Here is a 25,615-nt window from a genome sequence, read left to right as displayed (position 1 = left end):
CACACACACACACACACACACACACACACACACACACACACACACACACACACACACACACACACACACACACACACACACAGGTCACCTTTCCTGAAGTTTACATTGCCTTATGCATTTAGTAGAGGTTCATTATGAGGTTCTTTATGGTTTACTGATGTCTAGCACCAGTAAACTTTTTGATTGGGGGAAACAACTTCAGATCTCAGAGTTCAGCTAGCAGAAACATATGTTTACCAGAGTGTTCAGTCACCAACCTTGTATTAAACTGCATTTTTCCATTTCAACTCCTCTGTCTGGCTCTGTACCCTGGGGAATGGGGTGCTGTGAGAGTTGTGGAGTTGTCTTCTTACAGTCTTTTCGAGATGCTCTGTTTTGCTGAGTCTATTGGCAACAGCAGCAGCCGCCTATGTGTGTTTGCTGTGGCTTAGAGGACTAACCTGTCTTAAGTTCATTTGTCAGTGAATGCTGCTTGGAGGTGTGGTGAAAGGAGCAATTTATAAACACAGACCATTTCTTAACACTGTTTGGATTAGACTCAAGTGTCTGGTATATTGAATATCCCTTTACAATAGATTTTATTTTTGTGTTGGGTTGTGGGTGTGTGCGTGCATGTGGGCACATGTGAGTGGGTGGGGCTTGAGTTGCTGAACAGTTGGGCTGTTTTCTAACAAGAGTTCAAAGTGGCCGTTTCACGCTGTGTCTAAATCTTCTCGAGGTCTGATAACTCTCTAACCCCCTCCCCCTCTCTCCCCCCGTAGATGATGAGTGTGGGATCCTTTGTGCCGGTGTCTCTTGGTACTCTGTAGTAGATATGAGTGGTTCATTGGGGTTCAGTCTAGCAGCACAGCCTCCCACTGCCTCACTGTCCTGTACTCGGTCCACTTTGTGCCTCTGACAAAGAGAATGTGCATTAATTATTCTTCACTCCCGTAGTCATCTGTCAAATTAACTGACAAGAGGCTAACGAGGATAGACGAACACACAACCACTACTCCCTCTACACCAGTGTCTTATAAAAAGAAAAAATTTGTAAAGTTTCTAAAGGTTAGAGTTTAAATTTCGAGTCATTGTTTCCCCAATTGTTTAAACAGTCATTGTACTGTAAAAATCAGTGTGACAGTGTCGCACAGTAAATATTAAATGCTTAGATGTGTCTGCATGGAGTGCACCCTCCCTCAATATTATGTTCCTTGTAGTCAAAAGGTTATGTCTGTGTGTCTGCGTGAGAGAGATTGTGGATGGGGACTGCTGAATGTCTGCTTCTAGCAACAAAAAATTTGAGTTTACTAACTGATAATGCAAAATCTTGCTTCAACATGGCATTCACCTTTAACACACACATACAAAATGATGCCCTCAGAAGCCATTTTGGAGCATTCAGCTGTGTGACCATCAGATGGAATGGGTAAAACAGACAGGAGCTCATTAAGGAAGCATGCCGACCAAAATACAGTTCAATTTATTGTGGCCTACATTTATTTTTGGTTGGTGTTTTGGGTTTGCTGAACAGACTTCATTTATTTACTGGACATCATAGGCTGAGTTTACCAGACTAGAGAATTATCCCCTGAGTACAACATTTATTGTGGAAATTAATCAAAAACAACAAATATCAATAGGGGCATGGACATTAGCTATTATAATTGTTGTCTGTTAGATCACGGAAATAGAGAAAAATAGCTAATGTCTCTCAAATGTATTTTCCCTTTCTTAGACACTCATGATTACTTTACTCCAAACCATAACTCCTCTAATTCAGCCAGAGATTATCTTTGGTCATTAAATAATGTTTTAGAAATCCCAACCAGCCCTTGAGCTGGAAGAGTTTGCCCTCTTTGGTCCTGTCCTGACTTTCTAGAAATGGAAAAGGAAAGGACGCGGTGACTCTGTAATCATTTTCACATCCTCTGGCCGCAGTGTATAATTAGTCAGCGCTGGTTTCCACTGCCTCAGCGGAGCTGAAATTGCAGTCCTGCCTGGCCTGGTCTGGCTGGACTGCTGCAGGCCTGGAGAGCAGGCATAGTGCTGGCAAGCTGACTTCAGGCTGTACCGCTGGCTTTGCGTTTCATCTTCATTCTTTCGGTCCCTTTTCCTGCATGCTATTCTTGGGTTCTAGCAACGTTCCCTCTCTCTCATATGTGTCTCTCTGTTTCTGTATACTGTCTCTGCATGTTCTCTGTTCTGTTTCTATATACTGTCTCATTCTCTCTCTCTCTCTGTGTGGTTAGATCATTCATTCAGTCTGTTGTGTGGACAGAGCTGGTCTGCCCACTCTCTCTTACTGCCAGCTTTTCATGTGGCATCTCTTGATTAGCAGGGTTTGGTTGGAAATGGCACACTGCTCCTGCAGTCTCTCTACCATGGGACATGGCTCTGATTGCCCACAACACCCCTCCCTCTTTACTCAGACAGTTTTTTTAGCTCACTCATTTTGGGTATGTTACATATTTATAGCATAATTCCATTACTGCTTGAGTTGTAATTAAATGGGGTCGTGATATTTTCCCCAATCTGAAGGATCTTCACCTGTGACAGAGCCACCACAGATCTGCTTGAAATATGCTTATTGTTCTGTGTAGGTGAATAACTGTTGCAAGTAGTTGGAAGTTAATGGGTAACTTTGAGTAAGTGCAGATGCTTTTGGACTAGTCCTATGATGCTTCAGTACAAGGCATGCTGCTGCAACAGAATTGTTCAAGGTTCTCTCATTTATTTCTCACAGCTAAAACTGAATGGGTGATATGAGAGAATGAGTCACATATAAATTAGTCTGTGATTTTACAACATTCTGCATGACTTGGTCCAGTCTTTATGTATAATACTAATAACAAGAATGAGAAATTCATAGGTTTTTAATGTCAGACCTATCGAATATTAGGAGGTACTACTTTCCAATACCCCCACCCCCCAGCCATCTCTGGGAAACCAGAAAGGTTGAGATGAGCATTTGTGGGGAGTCTGTGAGCAGTAGGGCCTCCTTTTCAGGCACTCCAGGACCAGCTCACCCTTTTCACTGGAGTGGTTTGTTGTTGCTTTTGAAACGAGTGCTCTATAGGAGTGAGCACCAGCTCTTTGTCCAGGTCTTTATCATGGTGCCCAGTCAGTTCAGAACCCAGGTTCTCATGTGCACTGCAAATGTCTGCATGTAAAAATGGTCTTACCTAGGGCAGTTTGGAAAGGCATTCATTTTCATATTATTTTTCAGTATTTAAAAAAAAGCATAGTTTATTTTAATTGCACATAATTACAACTAGTAAACTAGTTGACCACATAAAGTCCTGCACATGGTTTTATGGGAAAATTTTAGTGTGCTCTTTGAGGACACACCTGGTGTTTCTTTAGAGGTCATAAGGGTCCCAGCCTTGTGATCCCATGAGGCGATTAATGATATCTGGCCAAGGTGTTAGTTGGACTAAAAATACTTCCTACATCCCTGCATTCTCTTATGTTTGGTGACCTTTTAAACAGTACATCTTTTGTCTTCAGTGTTGATAAGGTGTGTGTGTGTGTGTGTGTGTGTGTGTGTGTGTGTGTGTGTGTGTGTGTGAGAGTGAGAGTGAGAGAGACAGAGAGAATATCTTGGTCTTGGTCAGGGAAATCTCACGGTAATCTCAGGATGGTCTTGATCGGAGCCCTCTGAAGGAAAAAAAAAGTCCACGAGAAAAAAGATGGACTCTGGGCTGATGTCGGTGTTCGGGGAAACCAATCTGACTTTCTCATCAGTTCCCTCCCAGCCAGAGAGGAGACGGGGAAGCATGCTAGACTCGATTATGGAGCAGATGCCAAGTGTAGCGCGGGAAGACGGCTAAGGGACACAGAGGGATTGGGCCTACCATATCCAGCAGAAAGAGATATTAGTTTGCAAGACATTAGATCTTTCCTGGAGTTTTATTGATGACCACGCAGTAGGTACTGAGAGAAATGCAGTTCTCATGTTTCTGTTTTTCAGTCCAAACTGTACAAGCAGCATGCTGCCATGGATACCAAGAGGGGTTTGAACCCCCCATCAAACACTTAGGAAAAGGAGACATTGAGGTTCGATCCATCATGAACCTAATTCATTGGCTGTTTTGATGTCAGGTCGAAGGACACTGAACAGTTGTGCGCTTGCTCATCAGCCATCCTCGGGACACATTTAAAATGGCCATGTATATTTAATGCAGTAGTTAAAAGGCTGCTTTCAGTCTCAAAGGAGCCTCTCAGTCTGTCATTATTCTGCATCTATGCCACAACTGGTCCGTGTGATGGGGACATGTGCACAGTCCCATCCCCAAGGACAGTGCAACACACCCTGTGACTGTCTAACGTGAATGGTTGGTTTGTTGCATACTTGTCAAGCTGGCCTAGGAAGAGAGGCACCAGGAGGTGCGTTTACCTTTAGGGGGTTGGCTGGTACCATAGCTAGGAGAGAGGGGGAACCTGTAAAGGACAAACGACATGCTCGAACAAACAGCGTGAATGTTTATACCAACCGGTAATGTTGCATAAATACTCATGGCCGTGAAGGGGCGGGGTTACATGTATAAACGCACCCAGATGAGCACATTATGGGAGATCAAAAGAGACTGGTGGAATTGTTACTAGCTAGGAGAGACTGGTTTAGTCTGTGCAGCCTTGTAGCTAACAGATTTATTAATAGTCAGTAGTGACTCCTAAGGACTTTGAGCCACAAAGAATCACTTAGTAGATTATTGCTCAAGTAATCATCCACCAGTAAATGCTGCCTTTTCATTTATTTTCACTTGCACATCTCACGTTTGTCTCAAACAACATCTTTTGGTTGCACTATGGATTTCTGGAGACCCTTTCAGTGCTCTGTGGGAGCCTCTGTTACCACTCCAAACCTGCGCTCCTCACTATCCAAACACAGAAGTCGTCATTGGCCAGGCAGTCGGACACATGCATGTCTTTGTTCAGAGGGATGCAGTAGTGGGCTTGGACATACAGTGAGGTGTACACATTCAACCTCCGAAAGTAGCAGAGCAGGAATTTGATGTGGAGAGACCTAATTCTCTCAGAACTGTTTACTGGAACTGGGCAAGTGACTTTGCAAGTGGCCAGGTAAAAATAAAGTGATGCATTTCAAAGTATATACACTGCATTTTTTTTGTCATACATTTATTCACTTACTATTTATGACTTTATGATTCTCTGTAATACATTCTAAGTGCTTTTCCCCCCCTTTTATGAACATATTCAAATATATGTACATATATGGGCCTACTTCTATATACAGTGCTGCTCATTAGTAATTGGATGATGTCTCTGTTCTTGTTGTTTTGGTTCTGTAATCCAGCACACTTACAGCTGGCTACTCGGCTGTTTCTTGGTTATTGCATCATTAGGGTGTGCACAAGGAGCAAGATAACAATAGAACAGAATAGAAAAGCAGTCACAGAACAGAGTAGTGTCTTTTGCAGGCAGTCATTGACTGAGCTACTTATGTATGAAAATGCTGTCAAAATACCCTTAAAATAACATCTTGCAATTTTTCCCTTAAATGTAATCCCAAAGAGAGCAAGTACCAAAGCAGGTTTATTTCTCAGATTATTTTTTCACACACCCTTCTTTCCCTTTCCTTCTGAAGGAGAGCTTTAAATGCTTTTATTTTTGTTTTGACTGTTGGTAGTTAATAACATTGTTGGAATAGTGCCAGACACCTACATAAATTTTGTGTGCAGACACTGCTTTTAGCAGGCAATTAAGATAATTACAATGTACGTTTCAACCTGTTCAACTCTCAGTAATTAAAAGTAACACATGAACTCTGTACCTTTTCATCAGTTAACTGAGACGTTCGGTTTTCTATTTAGCTTTCTGTTCCTGCTTAGGTCTGTCCATGTTTTTTAAGGTAATGTGTGTGAGCTGTGTTTTTCACTGAACTCTACAGTGTAATTACTGCAGTGCCTCTTATTTGGTCAATATGGCCCAGTTTCAGTAGTTTAATTGTTCCTCATGTGCTCTTCTTTCAGCTGGGGAGCCTCATTTGCTCAGTGCCCAGAGGAAAGGGCTGGGCAGTGGGGTGCAAGACCCTGGCACTGCCCTCTCCTGCCCTGCTGAGGACGGGATGAGGCTCAGTCTGTCTAAAGGGGTCTCCATGTCCCTCCCCTCCTCACCCCTTCTGCCCCGACAGAGCTACATGATGCCCACACGCTCGTCCAAGAAATCTCCAGGTATGTACCCTCTTCTAGATGGTTACCGAAGTGTCTCATGTTACTCAGAGCTTATAGTATGACCTATCGGAGATGATTTTCCAGCAGCAGGGTAATCATACTCAGAGGTTAAGGAGATTAAAGAGAATCCCTATCGAGAGTGTAATTTACTCCAACACTGAATTTAAGACGTGTTTGGGAAAACTGGCTACAAGAACCAGCCACATTGTTTTGAAAGGGGCTTCTTTCCCACAGTTCCAGTCATCATAATATCTGCTCAACCAAAGCGTCTGGACGACTTGTGTCACCAGAGCAGCAGTTGCTGCTGTTGCAGGGTCGCTGCACAGAGCCATGGAACCGTGAGTGAGCATGGCCTGGTGAACTATGAAGAGGCCATTCTGTAAAAATGCTCTGGGCATTTGCTGGCCATATGTGACCTTTGTGGATCAATCGAATTAAAGAAGGTCATGGTTTGGGGCTGTGTGGCGTGCGTGTGCATGTGGGCATGCATGTGCATGTGTGTGCATGAGGTAAGGAAAGAGCTGCAGAAGGAGAGTGAGAGAGAGATGGAAACTGCGACTGATTGGTGGTTTTACACACCTAGTGTTTGTGCCTCATGGCTCATTTAAATCAGTTAATTATATTTCCAAACTTATGAGTCATTGGTGCTTAGTGTGCATGTGGTTATGTGAAAATGAGAGCAAGCATGTTTGGTGGCTTGTTTCATGTTTTGAGATGTGAGTGTGTGTGTGTGTGTGTGCGTGCGCATGAGCGCGTGCGTCTGTATGTGTATGGTTGATTTGGTTTATTCTGCCCCTCCCAGTGGTGAAGACAAGGCTACAGCTGCAAGCATCAAAGCTTGTCACTAAATTTGTTTAACTCAGGTTTGTGTTTACAAAGGACTTGGCAAAGAAGGCTGAGATCTTTTAGGTGGTTCCCTTTGACCGCGCATTCACATCTGGGGCTCATGTGTTGTACCAGCACTTCTTTCTGGATGCTTTGAACATGCTGCAAGTGTAGTGTGACCTGTTCAAACTATCAGACCGTTGGCCTCTCATGCATTCTTGGAATCTGTAGTCAATTACTGAAAGCTAATTTTTCCAATTAAGAGCTCTCATCTTTTTAGAAGTTGTGTTTCTTCAGGGCACATATTTCCCTGTATTTTCTTTGATAAATCTTTCGATTATATCATCATCATTAGGTTGGTGTGTTTTGTTCTGAGTTGATAAAGGCCTGTTTCAAGAATAGCTTGCATGGCTACGTAATAACTTGTGTATTATTATGATGTCATTACTTTATTGCAGTCATTAATCTTCTCTACGATACTGCCTACACAGTTGGCTTGTCAGTGTCCTGGATTTCATTTGTTCACTGTAAATTTACAGGGCTTTTTTCTTATTTTCTTATTTTGGATTTTTTTGTACAAATTGTTACCTACTGACTTTTTAAAATTTAAATTTCCCTTCATTTTACACACAAAATTAAAGAGCAAGTCAGGAAGAGGGAGTGTACACTGAACCGGTCAAGGTTACATTAAAGTTGCAAATGACACCACAGTTAAATTATTTCCAGATGGATGACACTGGGCTTCATGCCTTAACTTTTTATTTCTGAATTCTTCACTGGTAACACTGCCAGGGTATTAGATGTAGTATTTGTCCTGATTAGTAGCCCTATATGCTAAAAGCCAGATGCTTTACAGCTTCTCACTTTCAGCTAATATGCACAAAGACAATGACGCCACCCTTCTACACACGTGCATGAGTATACACACACACACGCACACAGACACACACACACACCACACACACACACACACTCTCTCTCTCTCTCTCTCTCTCTCTCTCTCTCACTTTCTCTCTCTCCGAGTCAGTTGACTCGGCTGTAATGCCTCTATAACTTGTTATCAGTAACGGACACCCATGGAAGCATGGGAGAGTGAGAGTGAGTGTGATCTTGAGTGTGAATGCACTCACTCAGTCCATGCCAAAGAAATTCCTTCAGCCTCTTGTAGGGGGATTATATTTGACTCTCCCTGACCCATCACCATGAATTAGCTTGGTCTCACCCACAGATTTGGAAAAGGGCCAAAACCAATCTTTTCTTCATTTTTAATTGAATCAATTCCATTATACTATGCTTCAATTTTAAGCTTTTTCTTTTAAGTTTTTCTTTTTTCTTTTTTTTGGGGGTGGAGGTGGGGGGCAATGTATGTTTGGCTGTTCATGTCCCAGTGTGGTATAGTTGAATACCCTCAGTGCACATGTAGGTCTGGATGAAAGTGCACGCTGGACCTGCAGTTTAATCATGGATTATTAAATTATGGCGGATACGCTGTAGTCATCAAAAGTAGACTCAGCTAAAGAAATTCAGAAGTAAAATATAGAGATTCTGCTGGGTGCCTCTGAGTCCATTGGCTGATTATAGCACCTCAGAACCACTAATGCACCGTCCTTCACTGACCTGGCATCAACAGCATATGCCCTGCCATCCATTAACTCCTCCCAGTCCAGGTCACTCCTAATTGCTAAATATGATTGTCTCTTTTGCATAAATCCTATTCTTCAGCTCTGGAGGGCAAAGCAGCACTTAGATCAATAGATTAACGGGAGTTTTTCTGACACCCTTGCTCATTTGTGTGGCTAACTGAAATCAGTTTTCCTTTTTTTCCAGTTCATTTCCTCTGCCATATACCTCGTTTCCTCATAACATAAGCAACATGTTTTATTGTGGGAACCTTTGTGTCGTTTAACTAAAGCCCCAACAAAGTAACATGGAGTTGCTGTTCCAATTATACGCATATCAAATGACTGTGACACATTCTCTTTAATGCTTTGATCAGTATAGGAAAGCCAACATGTGTTTCCCAGGACCCACTGTTTTATCATGTGTGCTTTATTAGGTCAGTAAGGGTGCCACTTCTATGAATTGGAATAACCCCAGATGCTGTTTGGCTCCACACTGCCCCCCGTTGGTCATTTAGGGTCATTGCCCCTCATTTTGACAAAGTGGGTCTATTAAGACCTAATTTTGGTACATTTGTACCTCACTGAAGTATTTCCAAGTTCGCCATGTTGTGTTTCACTATTGAAGGAGACAAGTGAGGGATATAATTTCTTCAGATGTCTCCTTTGGTGACAAAAGAGAATAACATTTGTTCTCTTTCAAAAATGGCGTAAATCAGTCAATCAAAGTTTATTTATATAGTTCGTTTGGAACATAAAGCAGCCGTATATATGTCCGGGTCCAAGCCCCAGTAAACAAGCCAGAAGCAACAGTCTTAAAGGAAAAAACTCCCTGAGGCTTAGAAGGAGAAACCTCAAGAGTAACCAAGACTGAAAAGGGCAACCCATCCTCCTCTAGTCGACATTGGACAGGATAATGATATGAATTATATGAATAGAATTTATCAATAACAATACAAAAAATCAACAGGAAAACACAATAGAAGGAAAGGACAAAAGTGGGAAAATTCATACCGATATTACGTGTCGGAAATGTTTAAGGTGGTACTAAGAGCACAATGGTATGGTTAACATGAGGAGAGATGGCAGAGATGGGACACAGAGTGCATGTCAGATAAACCAGATGCTTTGGGAGATCGGACGTTGTCCAGTCTGGATTTGGTGGTTAAGAGTGTGTCAGTGTCCCAAGACGAAGTGCAAGACAACCCAGGGAAGGTGAGGGGTACTTTTATCTGTACTGCATCATCGTGAATGCATGAGAAGTCATCCAGTTTCAATATTGGGAACGTATTGTCTTTCATTTAAAAAATAAACCCACTAGCTCTGATGTCGACACCGATTTACAAATTTCTGAATTAGTATTAGGTTATGTGGGTTTGGTTAGCTTTCATATCTCTACTCAAAAGATTAATTATGTTTGGCTTTACATTGAGGTAAAATTTAGATTGACAAAGATGTCTCAGTGCTCTCCTCTCCTGTTCTCCTCTCCTTGTTCACTGGTGAAATTTGAGCTAAACAAGAGAGGAAGCGGGGAGAGGAGCCAAGGAGGTGAGCGGAAAGGTTTCAGGATGCACACGCAACACCCTCTCAAGGTCAAAGCAAGTGTGTTCCTTTCTCTCAGCACTCCCCATGGGTCAGACCAAAGGCATTTCCACTGCGAGTACCATTTGTGTTACACACTACCCTCTCTCTAACTCTCACAACACTCTCTCCGTCCCTTTGTTCTCAGTTGAAGCACCGTTACGCATCCCATCTTTCAGAACTGCCAGTCCCTCTCTGCTGTGCCTGAGGCTGCAGCCACTCAAGCCCTTGAATCTTTAAGCAGTGTGCAGGGACTGTGTGTGAGCTGTTACGATTCCTTCCTTCTGCAGAAACAGTTAATGAGGCTTCCGCGATGCTGTTAGCCTGAGCTCGTTAGGCATGGCAGACCTTCGGGGCATATCAGCGCACTGTTAATATCATATTCGCTGCTGCACTGGCCAGCTTGTCATTTTAACATCCATGTGTGTGGCACAAAGCCAGAGGACCATTATTGGCTGAACTAGTGAGAGCTGGAGTGTGGCTCCCTGGCTGAGATTGGCGTTTAAAGGGAAATTCAACCTAGAAAATAACGCGTCTGTGTTGAAACGCATCTGATGTGGTTTTTTTGAACTGCATTCTTTGTAAGATATTTCTGGTTATGTGTTCCAAACCTCACACTTGGCTTTTTTATTTTTCATACCAGCTGGTAAGTGAAAGTGAAAAACACATTGTGCCAAATTCATAAAACCTCTCCAGACTTGACGTGACCTTAACAGCATACAGAGTCCCAGTAATATGTTTTCTCATTCATAAGTGCAGATCACCAGAGTATTTTACCATCTGCATGATATACATGGTGCTACCACATTTACTCCTCATTTGTATATGAGGTTTGCAATTCATAATAGAACTCTGCTTCGCAAAAAATACTACCTGAACCTGTCCGATGGTAACCGTTAAGAAGCTGATGTGGTTTGTGTGATCTTTTATCTAACAAGGTTTGATCACGCATCAATTCATCAACAAAATCCTACACACGTGGCCATTTAGCTGATTGTCAAATGTATTTAAAAGGCACATCTTTGACTGTTTGGGGTGAGCATCATGGCAGACTTTGCACATGGAATTGGAGGAGTACACGAAGAGGAAGGTGAATTGATGGAACAGGAGCTCAGTATTCCATGACCTTAGAAATTTAGGCATTACAGAGAAAGAAACTATCAACAGATACAGACTGAAGAGAGGAACAGATTTGTTGCTCTACCTTGATTTAGAAGAGGTACATGCAGTCCACATCTTGGTGAAAGTTTCTCATGCAACTGTGTTTTTTGCTGTTCCAGTCGTCTCAGTATTGGCATCTCTCTGTCATCTTGGCATGGATCAATTTATGTATGACATAATTTACATATTGTCTTTGATTGGCTTTCACATAGATGAATACAAGTTGACAGGTTTTTGGGTGGATTTCTCCTTTAACACAGTCAGTTCAGTTGTACTGTAGCAGCAGATGTTGAACAGATCCTCAGAGAGAAGGCATACATTATATCTGTATCAGAGGCTTGGACTACTATTTTGTGTGTGTGTGTGTGTGTGTGTGTGTGTGTGTGTGTGTGTGTGTGTGATATACAACCTTAAAGATACATGACATTCTAAATTACAAATGGAAGAGAATGCTAGTCTACACAGGTATTTGCATGTGAGAGAGAAACTGATTTAGAACTATTTCAGAGCCTCTGATGTGCATCAGTTGTCTTCTCTGCCTCTCACTTTTTGACATTGGTGCTGAAAAGACAAAGATAAGAGGGAGAGGAAAAATAAACAAAGATAAGGGAGAGAGAGAGAGGAAAAAAGAACAGATTGGCCATGCTTAGCTGAATGACCTTTAAAAAAAAGTCACATACAGCAGCAGGAGGAAGAAATCAGGTCCCTAAGAGATCCATATATATCTAACATGATTGATATATGCATTACTGTATGAATGCACAACTTCAGAGGAAATTGATTACAGTAGAGCAGAAGGAGGTTTTAATAAATGGCAAATATTTGCAGAAAGGAAAGGTACTCGTGGTGCCAGGAGATATTGATGTGGCGTGTGCTGGCCAATGTGTAATCAATGTTGGCAAACATTCTTGAGGATGCAGATATTTGAGATGAAACAGTAATGATCACGAAAAAGCTGAGAAGACTGCTTCTCAGTTTTGGATATGTCCTCCAAAATATTTGTAAGCCCCATAAAGCAGCCATTATATTTGTTATTTAAAGGTTGTAAGTACTTTAGCAATAAAATTGTATAAAAATGATTAAGAAACACACACACACACACACACACACAGAGAGCTGTGGTCCTTTTAAAACCATTTTTGACTGGATATTTAGGACCATTAAAATAATTCAGAACATAAAAAGAAAGACAAGTCCAGCCACCTCCATTAAAGTCTCTCTGTACCTAATTCTACTGTATTTTAGTTTTGGCTTTCTCTTTGGCTTATACCTGCCAAGTCTTCATCCAGCCCTCAAACATTTGGTGAAACTGAACTTCTTGAAATACCCAGTGCAAATAGCAATTTATCATTATAATGAGTGGTCATATAATTTCAAAACCTTTCAGTATGACAAGTTAATAGATTTTATAGCTTGTTTTTCACAGGGTTGTTAACACCATTTTTATTCCTCCTTCTACTTCCCCCTCTCCCCCTGTTTTCCTGCTCCCAGCTGAGTTAGGTCCAGGTGTAGTCCAGCTCCCCCCTGCTGTGACAGTACCAACAGGGATATTCAGATCTGGCCCTTAAATCCAAATCTTACCCTCTATTTTGGAACTCTTGGTAGTTGATTGAACAATTGATGCAATTGAGTGGCTCATTTGTCTTCACACCTGATTTCCATGGTGCTAAATTCCTCAAACCCAGTCCTTGCTGACTGTGCTTGGACACTCGCAGTCCAGAATGTGAAACCCAGGTTGTCTAGTGTATTGTGTAACGGTGGGGTGCAGAGGGGGCTGCTGTTGGCAGGGTGGAGAGCCTTCAACCTGAACCCCAGATGCTAGGTTCACCACTGCACTGCTGGGCCTGTTTTTAAAGCAGATGCGGGGTGCCTTCATTCAGATCTGTCACACATCTGGTAAGCCATTCAGTGTTATTCGCATTATTCACATGTTCTTCGTGCTGTCAGTCTTATTTTTGTGGCAGGTTTGTATTCAGTGAATGCTGATGGATGCAAAAGCAAGCAGTTCTTCTTCGTCTCCTCCTTCATCATCCTCTTGTTCTGGGATTCCAGTGTTTCATGGCCATTAAAAATATGCAAGTGTGAAAGGAGTGCGAATGTGCTCCTTCTGAAAAGGCTGCAAGTAGAATAGTAAGAGCAATGAATAAAAGGAATTAGCATTCATATTTACATAATGTACATACACGAAGCTGAATGAAACCGACACGCAGCCCTCAAACTGCGGGGATGCATGGGGTTAATTACACAGTATCCTGGAATGCAGGTCAATACATGACTTGCTTTTGACCTGTGGTGACGGAGTAGCCCTATGGAACAGCTCCAGACCAGTTCTCAGTAGCACCACTCTTATGAATCTTTCATGTGACAAAAGTGAGCTTTCAGCTCTGGACGTCACTTCCATCTTTATTTGATAGAGCAGGACTGAAGAGTGATATTTTAAAGAGAACGAGAGAGAGAAAGAAGAGCATTGTCACAGCCTGCTCTCTTCCTGTGGCTTTTGTTGATCATACAGAGGACTTGTGTCTAGGGGGAGAGATGGAAATGTGAAGAAGTCACAGAGTCCATCTGGAAGAATGCAGTGACTCGATGCTCATAAAGGTCCATTTAGCAGGCCCATTCATCTACCATCGTACATCTACATGGGACTAGAGATTCAGAGCTCAGATACCTCGCTCTCTCTTGGTCTCCCCTTCACACACGCGCGCGCACACACAGATTAGGTACACATGTGTAAAAGTATGTCTCTGACACCTCTTAAATGTCTGGTATTCTGGATGCATCCAAGTAAGTGCAGGCAAGTGACTTGGGAAAGGTGTGAAACAGGAAAGAAGGGTGTACAGTTCCACAGGTACATGCAGGTATGCGCTTAACTCGCAGCCGCAGGTGAGAGGTTTTAATGATGTGCATGTCAAAATGGCCATGTTAACTTTTCTGACATGCGCCATTGTACTGTGTGGTATATAATGCAGGTGTGCATGTGCACGCACACACACACACACACACACACACACACACACACACTTGCACCCCTATCACTTTGACCACTCAATAGTTACTTGTTAATAGATAGTCCATTCAAAACTTTATTTTTACATGTGCAAATAGCAGCATAAACAACAACCCCATACAACAGAACAAAACACACACTGGCACTGAGTGTGTTTAGAACCAGTATAATAGCCTAGATGTCCCATGCAGTAAACTACTTTAAAATGTATTAAAATAAATAGCAAATAGCAGCAAGACTTTCAAATATTTAAACAGATTAACAAAACAAAAACACGCACTGAATCCTTCACCACAGAGTGTGTTCTGTAGCCAGAATAAAATCAAATAACCCCCCTTGTAGAAAAATATTTTGTAACTTATTCCAATAAAAAGCAAATAGCAGCCAGGCCTGTGTTCACACACTCACACAAATTGATTGATCTGTATATCTTATTTTTCTTCACTGTACAGCAAATGTCTTTTAAACATGTTTTAAAAATTTATATTAAAAAAAGTTTTTGTTTTTTTTTACTGTTTAACTAATGGTATTAACCAGTCAAAACTCTTATTGTTTGTTAAAGATTAAAGATAATACAGTTAATGTGTGCATCCCTAGAAAATACTCCTTTGGAATCTACGGGAGATGATGTTCCATCCTGTGTGTCTGTACGAAGGTTGACTGCTGGCTGGGCTGTTGTCCTTCACAATAATCTTGGTAATGAAAAAGGCAGCTGGCTGTTGCATTGCTTGGTTTCCTGCAGCTCCTCTCTGTATTCTGGCGGTGGTTTCTGTGCACCAGCTCTGTGTGGGAGCGCCAGCAGGATTCTTTATGCTGAGATAATACCTTTTTGGACTCTCCACACGGGACCGGAGAAGACTGCTGAGGCTCATGCATTTTAATTTACACTGATTGCATCACTGTTTCTGTGCGTGTATGTGTGGGTGTTTGTAATGTTTGTGTCTGTGTGTGTGTTTGTGTGTGTGGGGGGAGGGGATGGGTGAGATGGGTGGGTGAGGTTGTGTATGTGGGTATTTTGGAGTGGAAGATAGAAAGTCATTCAGTCTCCTCTAAGATTGTGTGGGTGTGGGTGTGTTCTGTCTGAGTGTTGTTTCTCAACTTGTTTTTTTCCCTCACGTGTGTCCTCACTCGGCCGTCTCCTCTGAGTCCAGAGGAGGTCTTGTTGAAGAGCAGTGCTCCTCTCAGGCCTTAAGTGTTCATCACAGATGCTTTTCTCTCAGAAGATTCTCTTTGTTGACTGAGCAAACCCACCTCAGAACCAGCTGGGGCTGTGCTCTAAATGTTCTGCATTAGATCAGCGTGAGGAGCATTAGGGTAGTAAAGAATGCTGGGCTATGATCTGTTCTGGGTTCTCATATCTTAATAAATATGATTCTAAACAAATACAAGGAGATGTCTCATCCTGAAACAGCACTAAAACCCTGAGATGTGTCTGTGTCTACAGAACGACATGGAGAACCTTGCAGCTCATAGATTTACCCAACCTGTTAACTGCTTTGTATTGTGCACATCACTTTCTGAAAAAAAGGCACAGAATATCATAATGTTTACAGCCACGTTCACAGAACAGTTTTCCACTGGGCACATGCTTTTGGAGCATAGTCATATAAGTAACATTTTGATGTCTTATTTTTCTTCAAACTGAAAACTTAGAAGGGTTTGCAAAGACTAGCAGCATAGGTTCTGAGAATCTACTGTTCAGTTCTGTTGTGCTTCATGGTGGGGGTCCATAGATGGCAGTGTACATCAGGCATAACTGGGCCTATAAATACGGGGTTGACCATATATGCATTCGCAGACATAACGTCTGCAGCTTCAGACACCACAGCTCAGCTGCCACTCGCCATCCAACTTGGGAAAAATATATCACTGCTGTATGTGGGTGGGCGTGTGTGTGCCTACACCCACACACATGTGGGCGTGTGTTGTATGCGCTAGGGATTGCACATGAATTTTTATAGCTGATTTTCATTTCTTTACAGTCAAACTGTCCATTGATGTTTGAGTGATTTGTCTTGTGGGCCAAATGAACAAGCAGAACACTCGTACCTTTCCAGCTTTTTACTAGCCATATTTAACTTGCTAAAGCTTCTAACTAGCAAAACATGCTTTTTTTTTTAATTTTATTTTTTTTATAAAATAACATTGTAAATGGTTGTTAAACCGACTACCATGACAATAGACCCTTTCAAAATGTGCAATCACTGTTGTGCACACATTTTGGCAATGGAGGTTTCACATGATCGCTGTCTCATGTTAGTAGCAGTGCTAGTAAAAATCTGGCGTTAGTCATAATACAGATGTCTGGGTGTTTTATGGTTGCTTGAGCTTTTATTTATTTGGCAAAGGCTTGAAATTTAAATTACATCAGGGTCACGTTGTTTTAAAAGCAAGGACCAACTGTGGCTGTAGGCTATCAAAATGGTCCACTGGGCAGTGCACACTATTTGTTCAAGATTTATGTGCTTTAGTAGTTTATAAAGACTTTTACCTTAGGCTAAAAACTAGTTTTCTTACTTAAATAAGTAAAAGTGTCTGGCTGCTTAGATGTCAGATTGACATTGCTTGCATCTGTATCAGTCTAGTGTAGTGTATGGATTTAGGAAAACTTCACCTTTTGGTAGGTGTAGTTTGCTCATATAGCTAACTTTGTTAAATTTAACCCCATGTGTTTGCTTCATTACTGTGTAAGGGTAAACCTTTCAGCCCTTTCATGCATGGTATGCACTACTGTGGACCGATATTTGGAAGCCATGTGTGATCATTTAATTTGTGCCTGGTGGGCTCCCTTAAGCCTTGCTTGCAATTTGATATGACAGTTGTCTTTGTGCGTCATTGTCTGTGAGAGTTGACATCATGGCACCTGCATATTTGAGAAAGAAGTATTAAATCAGTATTATGATCTATCACTATGCTGTCATGTTAAGTAACATTAATGTACTGTACTTTTAAAGATCACTTTTTCAGGTTAAAATGAATTCATTTGTTTAAATGAATGAAATTAATCAAATAGCACTACAGTATATGTCAACAGTTTATACGCACCCCCTCCCCGCCAACAATTTTCATCTAGGAAATGTTTTAATTAATTACTTTTATGACGATAGATGATTATACCATGTAATTTTGTGTTTTTTTAAAGATTTTAAAATTTACATTTATGCAGCTTTATGAAAGTTCTGTGGAACCACTTTAATACCATTACTGCATGGTGTCCACTCCAGTGACATAATAATTTAATAATTCATACATGAAAAGTGAAAATATGTTTTTGATCTTATGGGGGTTTAACGATACATCGTGATACGACGATATGCATCGAGGCGATATCGCATTCTTTTTATTATGCTTTGTTATGCAGTTGCATTGTGTGAACACCAGAGGTCATACTCGACCATGTGGAGAATCTGTTATAATAGCACATTTTTATGCAACTGCATGTTATAAACCAATGTTCCTTAAATTTTCTTTGTATTTTTTTTTTATTACAGTTTTATATTTGAACAGTATTTTTGCATTGTTTATGCTTTGGAAATACATGATTAAACTAAACAAAACAAAAGATGAAAAGCGGGCTATAACAAACACAAGCAATGATGAGAACAAATAAATAAACCTAGAGATAACAGAGAGCAAAACCACGAGTCTTGGACCCGAACAAAGACTAGGATTAACACACAGGCTAGCAATCACACAAACAGCGGCTAGGATGTAACACAATGACCGGCAAAGCAAACAGGGAGCGAGACAAGGTTTAAATACACATACTAATAAGAATTTAACAAGATACAGGTGCTACAAATGAAGGGCAGAGAAAACGAAACACGGAAGCAAAACAAATACACCAGACAGGGTAACCATGATGATAAGGACATTAGGAGGGGCCATACGTGACAGATTTCACTTAGTTATTTGATATGATATATTTGATATATTGAAGCTACATTTTAATTTTTTCAAAAATTGTTTCAAATATTGTGAGAAAATCTAATTATGATTCCAGCATTGTGAATTGTATCAAATCGCAAGCAGAATGCATTGTTACACTCCTAATAACTTAACAAGCTTTCTATTATTAAGTGCTTTAGCTTGTAAATAAATGGGGGAGGGTTGGCATAAAATTACAGCTTTGATCAGCCAAAATCAAAGTAATAAATTGGCTGATTGCAGATTGTGCTTTTGGAAAAAATCTTCCAATTTCGTTCATGCCTGTTTCCAGTCATGCACCCATAGTGTACACGTCTACTGATAAACCTGTCACCTCTGACAAAGAAGCATAGACTGATGATTCTGACGTACATTCCCTTTCAAAACGTGTATGTTTTTTATATGTTTGCTAAGGAGAGAAAGATTAGTGGGAAAACTTTAGAGCAGGTAAAGCAAGATACTAGCAACACCAAGGTCATGAGTTTGATTTCTCAGTCTATATTAATAAGTATGAAAGATAAGGGCATTTGACGTGCTGAAAATGTAAAGGTAGATTTACTTACACAGTAAGATTATTGATAATTTGTCTGCAGTATGGCAGAATTTATTTATTGAAGGTTTTACCTGGATTCACTCTTAGACCTTAAGGGTCCAGTTTTTAATATCCACAGATTTTCCCATGACTTTATTTGGTCAAGGCTTACATTGTCTCTGTGTTCTCTTGTGGTCTTTACATGGTTCTTAATGATAAACAATGGAAAATGTAGCGTTTTATGGTCGTCCAGGAATGAGCCCTCTGAGATATACAAGCTTGTACATGTACCAGGTTTAGCCAGAATTGCTGGCAAACCGGGAAGCTTTTACTGATTCAACATGACAGGAGTTACAAGCCGTTTTCTTTCGCTTTGTAAATGTTAAGTTTGTGATGGGATTCCTTTGGCAGCATTCAATGGATCTCTTGTAAGAGAGCAGCAGCATGGTGTGTGTGTGCATGTGTGTGCGCGTGCGTGCGTGTTTCAGGAAGTGAGTGAGAGACTGGAAGAATACAGGGATGGAAGAATACAGGGATGGAAGAATACAGGGATAAAGACAGATAAAGAAAATATTATTTATATATATATATATATATATATATATATATATATATATATATATATATATATATATATATATATATATATATATATATATACATATAAGAATCATGTTCTCTCTCTGTCTTACACACCCACACACACAATTTCACACTAGGTTGAGAGGCGAATTGTGGGGATTTCCTACTATAGTTTATGCTCCGAGATCTGAGCCGAACATGATTTTGGCGGGGGGGGGGGGTCCAGTGTCCCATGTCCTATCTCCCCTGGATTAACCCCACTGTCAGTGACCAGCGCATGTGTGGCGCTCGGAGACAATGAGCCATGCCAAGGCCGGCCCACAAGCCAGAGCGACGCCTGGTCACATCGCAGCAGGGGAAGTTTTAGCCAGAGTGCCTGATGAGTGTGTGCAAATCCTGGTAGAATTCCTGCTCATTTCCTCATTCTTCTTCACACATGCAGGACCAGTAAGGAAGCCTAAATATGTGGAGAGTCCACGAGTTCCAGGAGACGCCATCACATCAGTGCTGAGAAAGGCAACCGATAGCAAGGATGGTGAGTGTGTATGTGTGTATGTGTATTTTTGTATGTGTCTGTGTGTGTTTTGTGGAATATTTATGTTAACACATTTGTGTTTGTCTACAGAATACAGTGTGTATAAAAATTATTGAAATTGTGTGTGTGTCAGTGTGTCTAATGTGGAATTTGGGGGGCTTAGTACAGTTTTAGGACACCATTAATGACATCTGAATCAAGCTTATGTTCCTTGGGGTCATGCATAGCAAATCCTAGTTGTGTGTGTGTGTGTGTGTGTGTGTGTGTGTGTGTGTGTGTGTGTGTGTGTGTGTGTGTGTGTGTGTGTGTGTGTGTGCGGTATGTTCCTGCTTGTGTGTGTGAGTGCATCCTATGGTGGTTTTTCCACACTAAATTTCTTATGCATGTTTCAATGTGAATTTGTGTGTGAGTGCAGTTGTACATTTATGTTTGTATCCTGTATGTGTAATTGCATGTAAATAATAGTACTTGTGTGTCTGTGTGTGCGTTTGCGCACATGGTTTTGTTATGTTCTCTTCCACAGGATGTTGCCCATAGAAGTGTTATGTTATCTTTAGCAAGGGCAGTGAGTGGTATTCCGCTCTCTGGGTGTGTGTGTCTATATTAATCACTGTGTGTGTGGTCGTAAAAGCACTTGGGCACTGGGAGCACATACAACATAAATAAAGAAGGATGGAGAAAAAGTGATTTTCCCACAGTCACTGATATGACACCTAATGAGATGATTAAGAAGCGTGTGAACATTCAGGTCATTGTTGTGGTGTGTAGCAGCTGCAAAGTGATGAAGTGTGAACATTAGTCCACAGAGTGAAAACATTACTGGTTAAAATAACCATGCAGTATCACTGGAACAACATAGGCATCAGCAAATGTTTAGATGTGCAAGTGTTTCTGTCCATGTCTACCTTTTGTCTGCATGCATGTGGGCAGTTGTGAAGTGTTTGGAACTTCTGAAATTTCTGTTTTCATCAGATAGGCGCCAGTGGAGTGTCAGCCTGTGCCAGCACTGTCACTGGTGTGGCCTTTAGAAAGCGTGCATGCCTCAGAGCACCCGAGGGGACGGATCCGTAGAGTATGAGGCACCTGTGAGCTGTCTCGTGCTGCCTCGTGTATCACACTGAAGGTTTAGTGGACAGGCATGGTACTGCCCTATGAGAATAGTATTGTTCTACAATTTTGCACGATGATATAACATGTATCCTGGTCACCGCCATACCCAACACACCAACCCCCTGACCCTCGGACGTTGGAGAAATCTGAAACACACTAACGCGTGAGGTCTCTCATCCTGCTTCAGTCCTGTATGTTGTGTGCCGTGCTAGACCCCCAACCTGCAAGCTTATGCACGTGAGCAAAAAGCAAAAAGAATCTGGCTGTGTTTCTCCTGCCGTTCCAGTTGGATAGCAGCAGGGAGGAGCAGCCAATGGCGATCCAGAGATTCCCCGCCGTTCTCGGTTGGGCAGGCGCTCATCACTGCTCCTCACGCCTCATCTCCAGCACCTGCTGTTACAGCAGGAATCCTTACCATGGCGGAGTAACCATGTGGAATAAGTTTGCATAGTCCATTAATAGCATTAAATAATGCACTGTTAGACTCAGAGTAAATGCTCAGTAATGGTGGTTAATTGATTCAGCATACTTGGAAGGTTTCCAGAGGTCCAGGTGTATGCTAAGGAGTTGGGTTACTGAAAGTATTGTAGGTATTTTTATCCTCTTTATTAGTAAATGTGTGCTTGGTAATATGATTTTATGGACAGTGTATTTGGAAACAGTAGAGTCTCGCTGCACACATGCATTTTAATGCTGTCAGAGTAGCAAACTGACCGTAATTGCTTAATCATAGCCATATGTAGTCTCGTGTTGCCAGAGGCTGTCGTCTCATTGTTTTAAGCCACTCGTAGTCCAGAATTTCGTCACTGAAACAGCTTTATTTGAGGTTTGATGGTTCTTGTCAGTTCCATTCATCCAGACCTCTTCATAAAAGTGTTTCACGGGTGTCATAAATCTGAACAGTATATGGACTTGAAAGGGTGTAACACGTTTTAGGAATTTACCTTGTTGCTGCCGGTTGGTCACTGTTGTCAGTATGTGTGATGTCCACAGCCCTTTTATTTTGAGACTTCATCAGCAGGTTATTTTACTGTGGTTTGACGTGCGAGTCAAACAGTTCTGATCTCTGGCCTGACGGGCTCCCTCAGTTATGTGCAGGGCTCCATGGTTTTCTAGTGCATATGTCCTCAACACACTCAAATAAATGGAGACATATTCATGAAAGTGTAAGAAGTAAACGTCAACGAGACACTCGATATTTACAGAGCCATGATCAAAGAGAGTTCTTCATGGCAATGAAAGCTAATGCTAGGAAGGTAGTGACCTGTAGTGGGAAAGCCAGCGTGGGGGCAGCGCTGTAGGGGTCAGCTGAGAGCATTAACAGAAAAGAGAGGAATGTTAGGTGTCAGCTGAAAGGAATTCCCTTTGGAGGTTTGGAATTGGATTACACGTGTGTGTGTGTGTGTGTGTGTGTGTGTGTGTGTTTGTGTGTGTGTGTGTGTGTGTGTGTGTGTGGTGGAGGGCATGGTTTGAGTAAATAGTTTATTCAACTATTGAGTTATAGTAAAATGTTTATAAGGCATTATTGATGAGAAACTGGCTATGACTGACTGACATATAGATATATATAATATAAAATACACACACATATGTATGCTGTGTGAAAGAGGGGGGGTTCCCTGTGCCTGAGTATGACAGAATGAATCAGTAAGACACAAGGGAATGGCTGGGAAGTGAAAACATCTTTTGTTCTGCTTTGAAGAGAGATAGAGTTTCTTAAACAGTCAGGCCCTGCATAGTCTGAGACTTGGGGGATGGGGGTGGGTGGTGTGCACATGTGAATGACAGACAGGCAACAGTTGTCTGATATGCATAAGATGTATTCTGACTTAACACCTCCTCACTCACTCCCTGTCTGTCTCAGTCAACTGCTTCAGTTTTTCCCCCGTTTCTGATTTTCTCAGTCATTTGAACCAGTTGCTTCTTCCTTTTTCTTTCTTTCTTATTCTGTCTGTCTGTCTCTCTCTCTTCTTTCTCTCTCCATTTATCTTTCTATGTCATCATCATCTCTGCATGTACTGTAATTTTTCAGTCATGCTTGGTGCTGGCAGTCCACTACACCATCGTAATGCATCTTGCAAATCTGCACGATGTCAGATGTGGGCTCTTTTCCAGATGTGAACTCGGATCTCAATTTCCATACGGAATAGTGCATCTGTTCATCACCCCTCACATCACACAGGCACACACACAGACACACACACACTCAGACACTTGTGTATGATTTGCTATGTTTTGAAATATGGCAGTTTGTCATGGTCTGTTCAGAACGCGTTGTTTATAAGTGGGCATCTGCATATGCGAGCGCGCGTGTGTGTCTGTGTTGCTGACACATACCTTGGTTGCAATGCCCCTGCATTTGTTTTGTGGGGGAAGTGAGTGATTAGAGGAGTGGCATGCGAGTGAAGAAATTGAAGGCTGAGGGGTTTGTGCACAGCGCTCGGTTAATTTGCGCTGGTCAGCAGGTTCTCACTTCTGCCGACAGAACTCCTGACCAGCATTGAGGAGCTGACCAGAATCCGCATTACGTGCCTGCACAGCTGTGGCCAGGGGACAGGTGTAACAAAAGCACTAACGTTTAATGAAAGGCATAGCTACGGAAAGTAAATTATGAACACGTAATGAGACCGGATGAAAGATGGGCTATATGTATTCTGTACATACAGTAGAATGAATCAGTAAAAACATGGACAGGGCTAAAGAGAAAGGAGTTGGAGGGCTGGTAACTGAATCAGTGAAGCAGACATGAGTATTCGGTAGAGTTTCATCTGATCTATAAAATGTGTGAAGCTGTTCTATCAGGAGCAGGTTGCTAATGCTAGCTCTCAGATTAATCAGAGCTGAGATTACTCGCCTCCCACACAGAGAAGCACACTGATTATTCGGCTTCTTATTAGATGTGCACCTCTCTCAACTTATCCAAATTGAACATCATCATTTGATGAGAGTGTAATTTGCAGAAAGCCCATAATCTTCAGCCATCTACTTTTCTGCCTATTCCAATTTGTATGAAAGCCCTGAAAGTTACCCAAGTTAAACATGGCAGTAATATAAAGCTTGCCTTCCACTTTTTATGCCTCTTTTTCTCTGGTAGCTACCAAGAGCCCAATCCATAGTGGAGATCTGTTAAGACCTGTGCGGTCCACAAAGGCAGAACCTCTCAGCGGAGCAACCTCCGTGCAGACGTCTTTGAGGGAGTAGACAGCTCTGATTCATGGGGCTGTTTTCACTAAACAGCATGTCTTTGTGATGGAGGAGATGGATAAGTGGTAATTAAGGCCAACCCCAGCACTGATATCCTAGATTTTCCCTCTCTCTCTACACACACACACACACACACACACACACACACACACACACACACATATATATATGAGAGACATTTGTAAGTTTGGCAGTGAGTCGCTTGACTAGACCTGGGACGAGGAGACCCTGCATTCATCAAGTGTTCATTAAAGCTGTTGCAGGGTTTTGGAAAGCAAATCCAAATCCTAGCAAATGCTAACCATCTCCCTTCTTTCTCACACACACATGCACACACACATTGGACAGTGATAAGACAGGGCCACACTGTAGTGCACACACACCCGCACACATGTCCTTTGCATTAAACAGGCAAGAGCTTTGCTTTAGTCATCTGAAAGCCACTAACTTTAAGGATAAATATGTTTTTGGTCTCATGGTTTTATTTTCCTTATCTGAATATTAGAAGGGGGAGTGGCTTTAATGGCCGTGTTAGCAGAAGGAACTCATTTGGAGCGTGAGGGACACAGAACCTCGCGCTCTCCACACCACCTGCCATATCCAATGGAAGTCTCCCCAGCCTTAGTCTCCTGCTTACTGCGAAACCACGTTTGATTTCACATCGCACATAGCAGGCTGCCGCCAGCTCACTGCCACATGTTGGCTGAGTTACTCATTGCCTTGCTTTAAGCTCTGTATATTTAGCCTCCTATGCAGTCGTACTGTATGTGCTGTTTACACACACAACAGTTGTTTGCCAGCTTCTGAAATGCCGTCCACTTCTCATAGTGCTTGTGACCTAATCTGACCTGGTTATGTCCCGACACTCAGCGGTGCTCGTGCTTCATTTGCTGTGCCTGGTCATCCAGTAAACGACGTCTGTTATGTGCATACCTGTTTTCACAAGTGAGGGCTTTTGCTTTCAAGTCTCCGTTTGAGTCTTAATACATTTTGCCAGTCCAGTCCTAATGGGGCCACACCAGCTCACAGCTGAGTGTTTGGTTTTTGTACACCTGATTAAGCCAAAGAAGGGCTTGACTATCAACTGACGAGCTGAAGCAGGAGGTTGGAGCAGCACGGCCAGGAACCTGTAGACCCCGTCTCTTCCGGTCAGACATGATTCAAGCATCTGCCCTGTCACAGGGCAGCCATATCTGGACAGCCACTCAATGATGCTTTGTGTTTCTGAAACCATTTGAGAAATGCAATGTTACTATAGGCATATGAGAGGAACACCCGATCATGCTGACACTGAGCAATGCTTAGATGGTCATTTGAATTCCATCTAAAATCATTTGCAAATATTGTCCATTGGCT

The 25,615-nt window shown here is 41.9% G+C and overlaps 1 protein-coding gene across 2 annotated transcripts in view; it reads left to right on the top strand.

The window, feature by feature from the left end:
* The window catches only part of tanc1b (tetratricopeptide repeat, ankyrin repeat and coiled-coil containing 1b), a 110,609-nt gene that overhangs the window by 27,307 nt on the left and 57,687 nt on the right, over nucleotides 1-25,615 (top strand). For both annotated transcript variants that reach the window (XM_035536469.1, XM_035536467.1), the window contains exons 3-4: nucleotides 5,976-6,176; nucleotides 19,853-19,945. In XM_035536469.1, coding sequence (XP_035392362.1) covers nucleotides 5,976-6,176; nucleotides 19,853-19,945 — 294 coding nt within the window. The remainder of the gene's footprint in view (nucleotides 1-5,975; nucleotides 6,177-19,852; nucleotides 19,946-25,615) is intronic.

The sequence above is a fragment of the Electrophorus electricus genome, chromosome 2 (genome assembly GCF_013358815.1).
Source record: "Electrophorus electricus isolate fEleEle1 chromosome 2, fEleEle1.pri, whole genome shotgun sequence".
NCBI classification, from domain to species: Eukaryota; Metazoa; Chordata; class Actinopteri; order Gymnotiformes; family Gymnotidae; genus Electrophorus; species Electrophorus electricus.
This window is presented reverse-complemented; position numbering and strand designations above follow the sequence as displayed.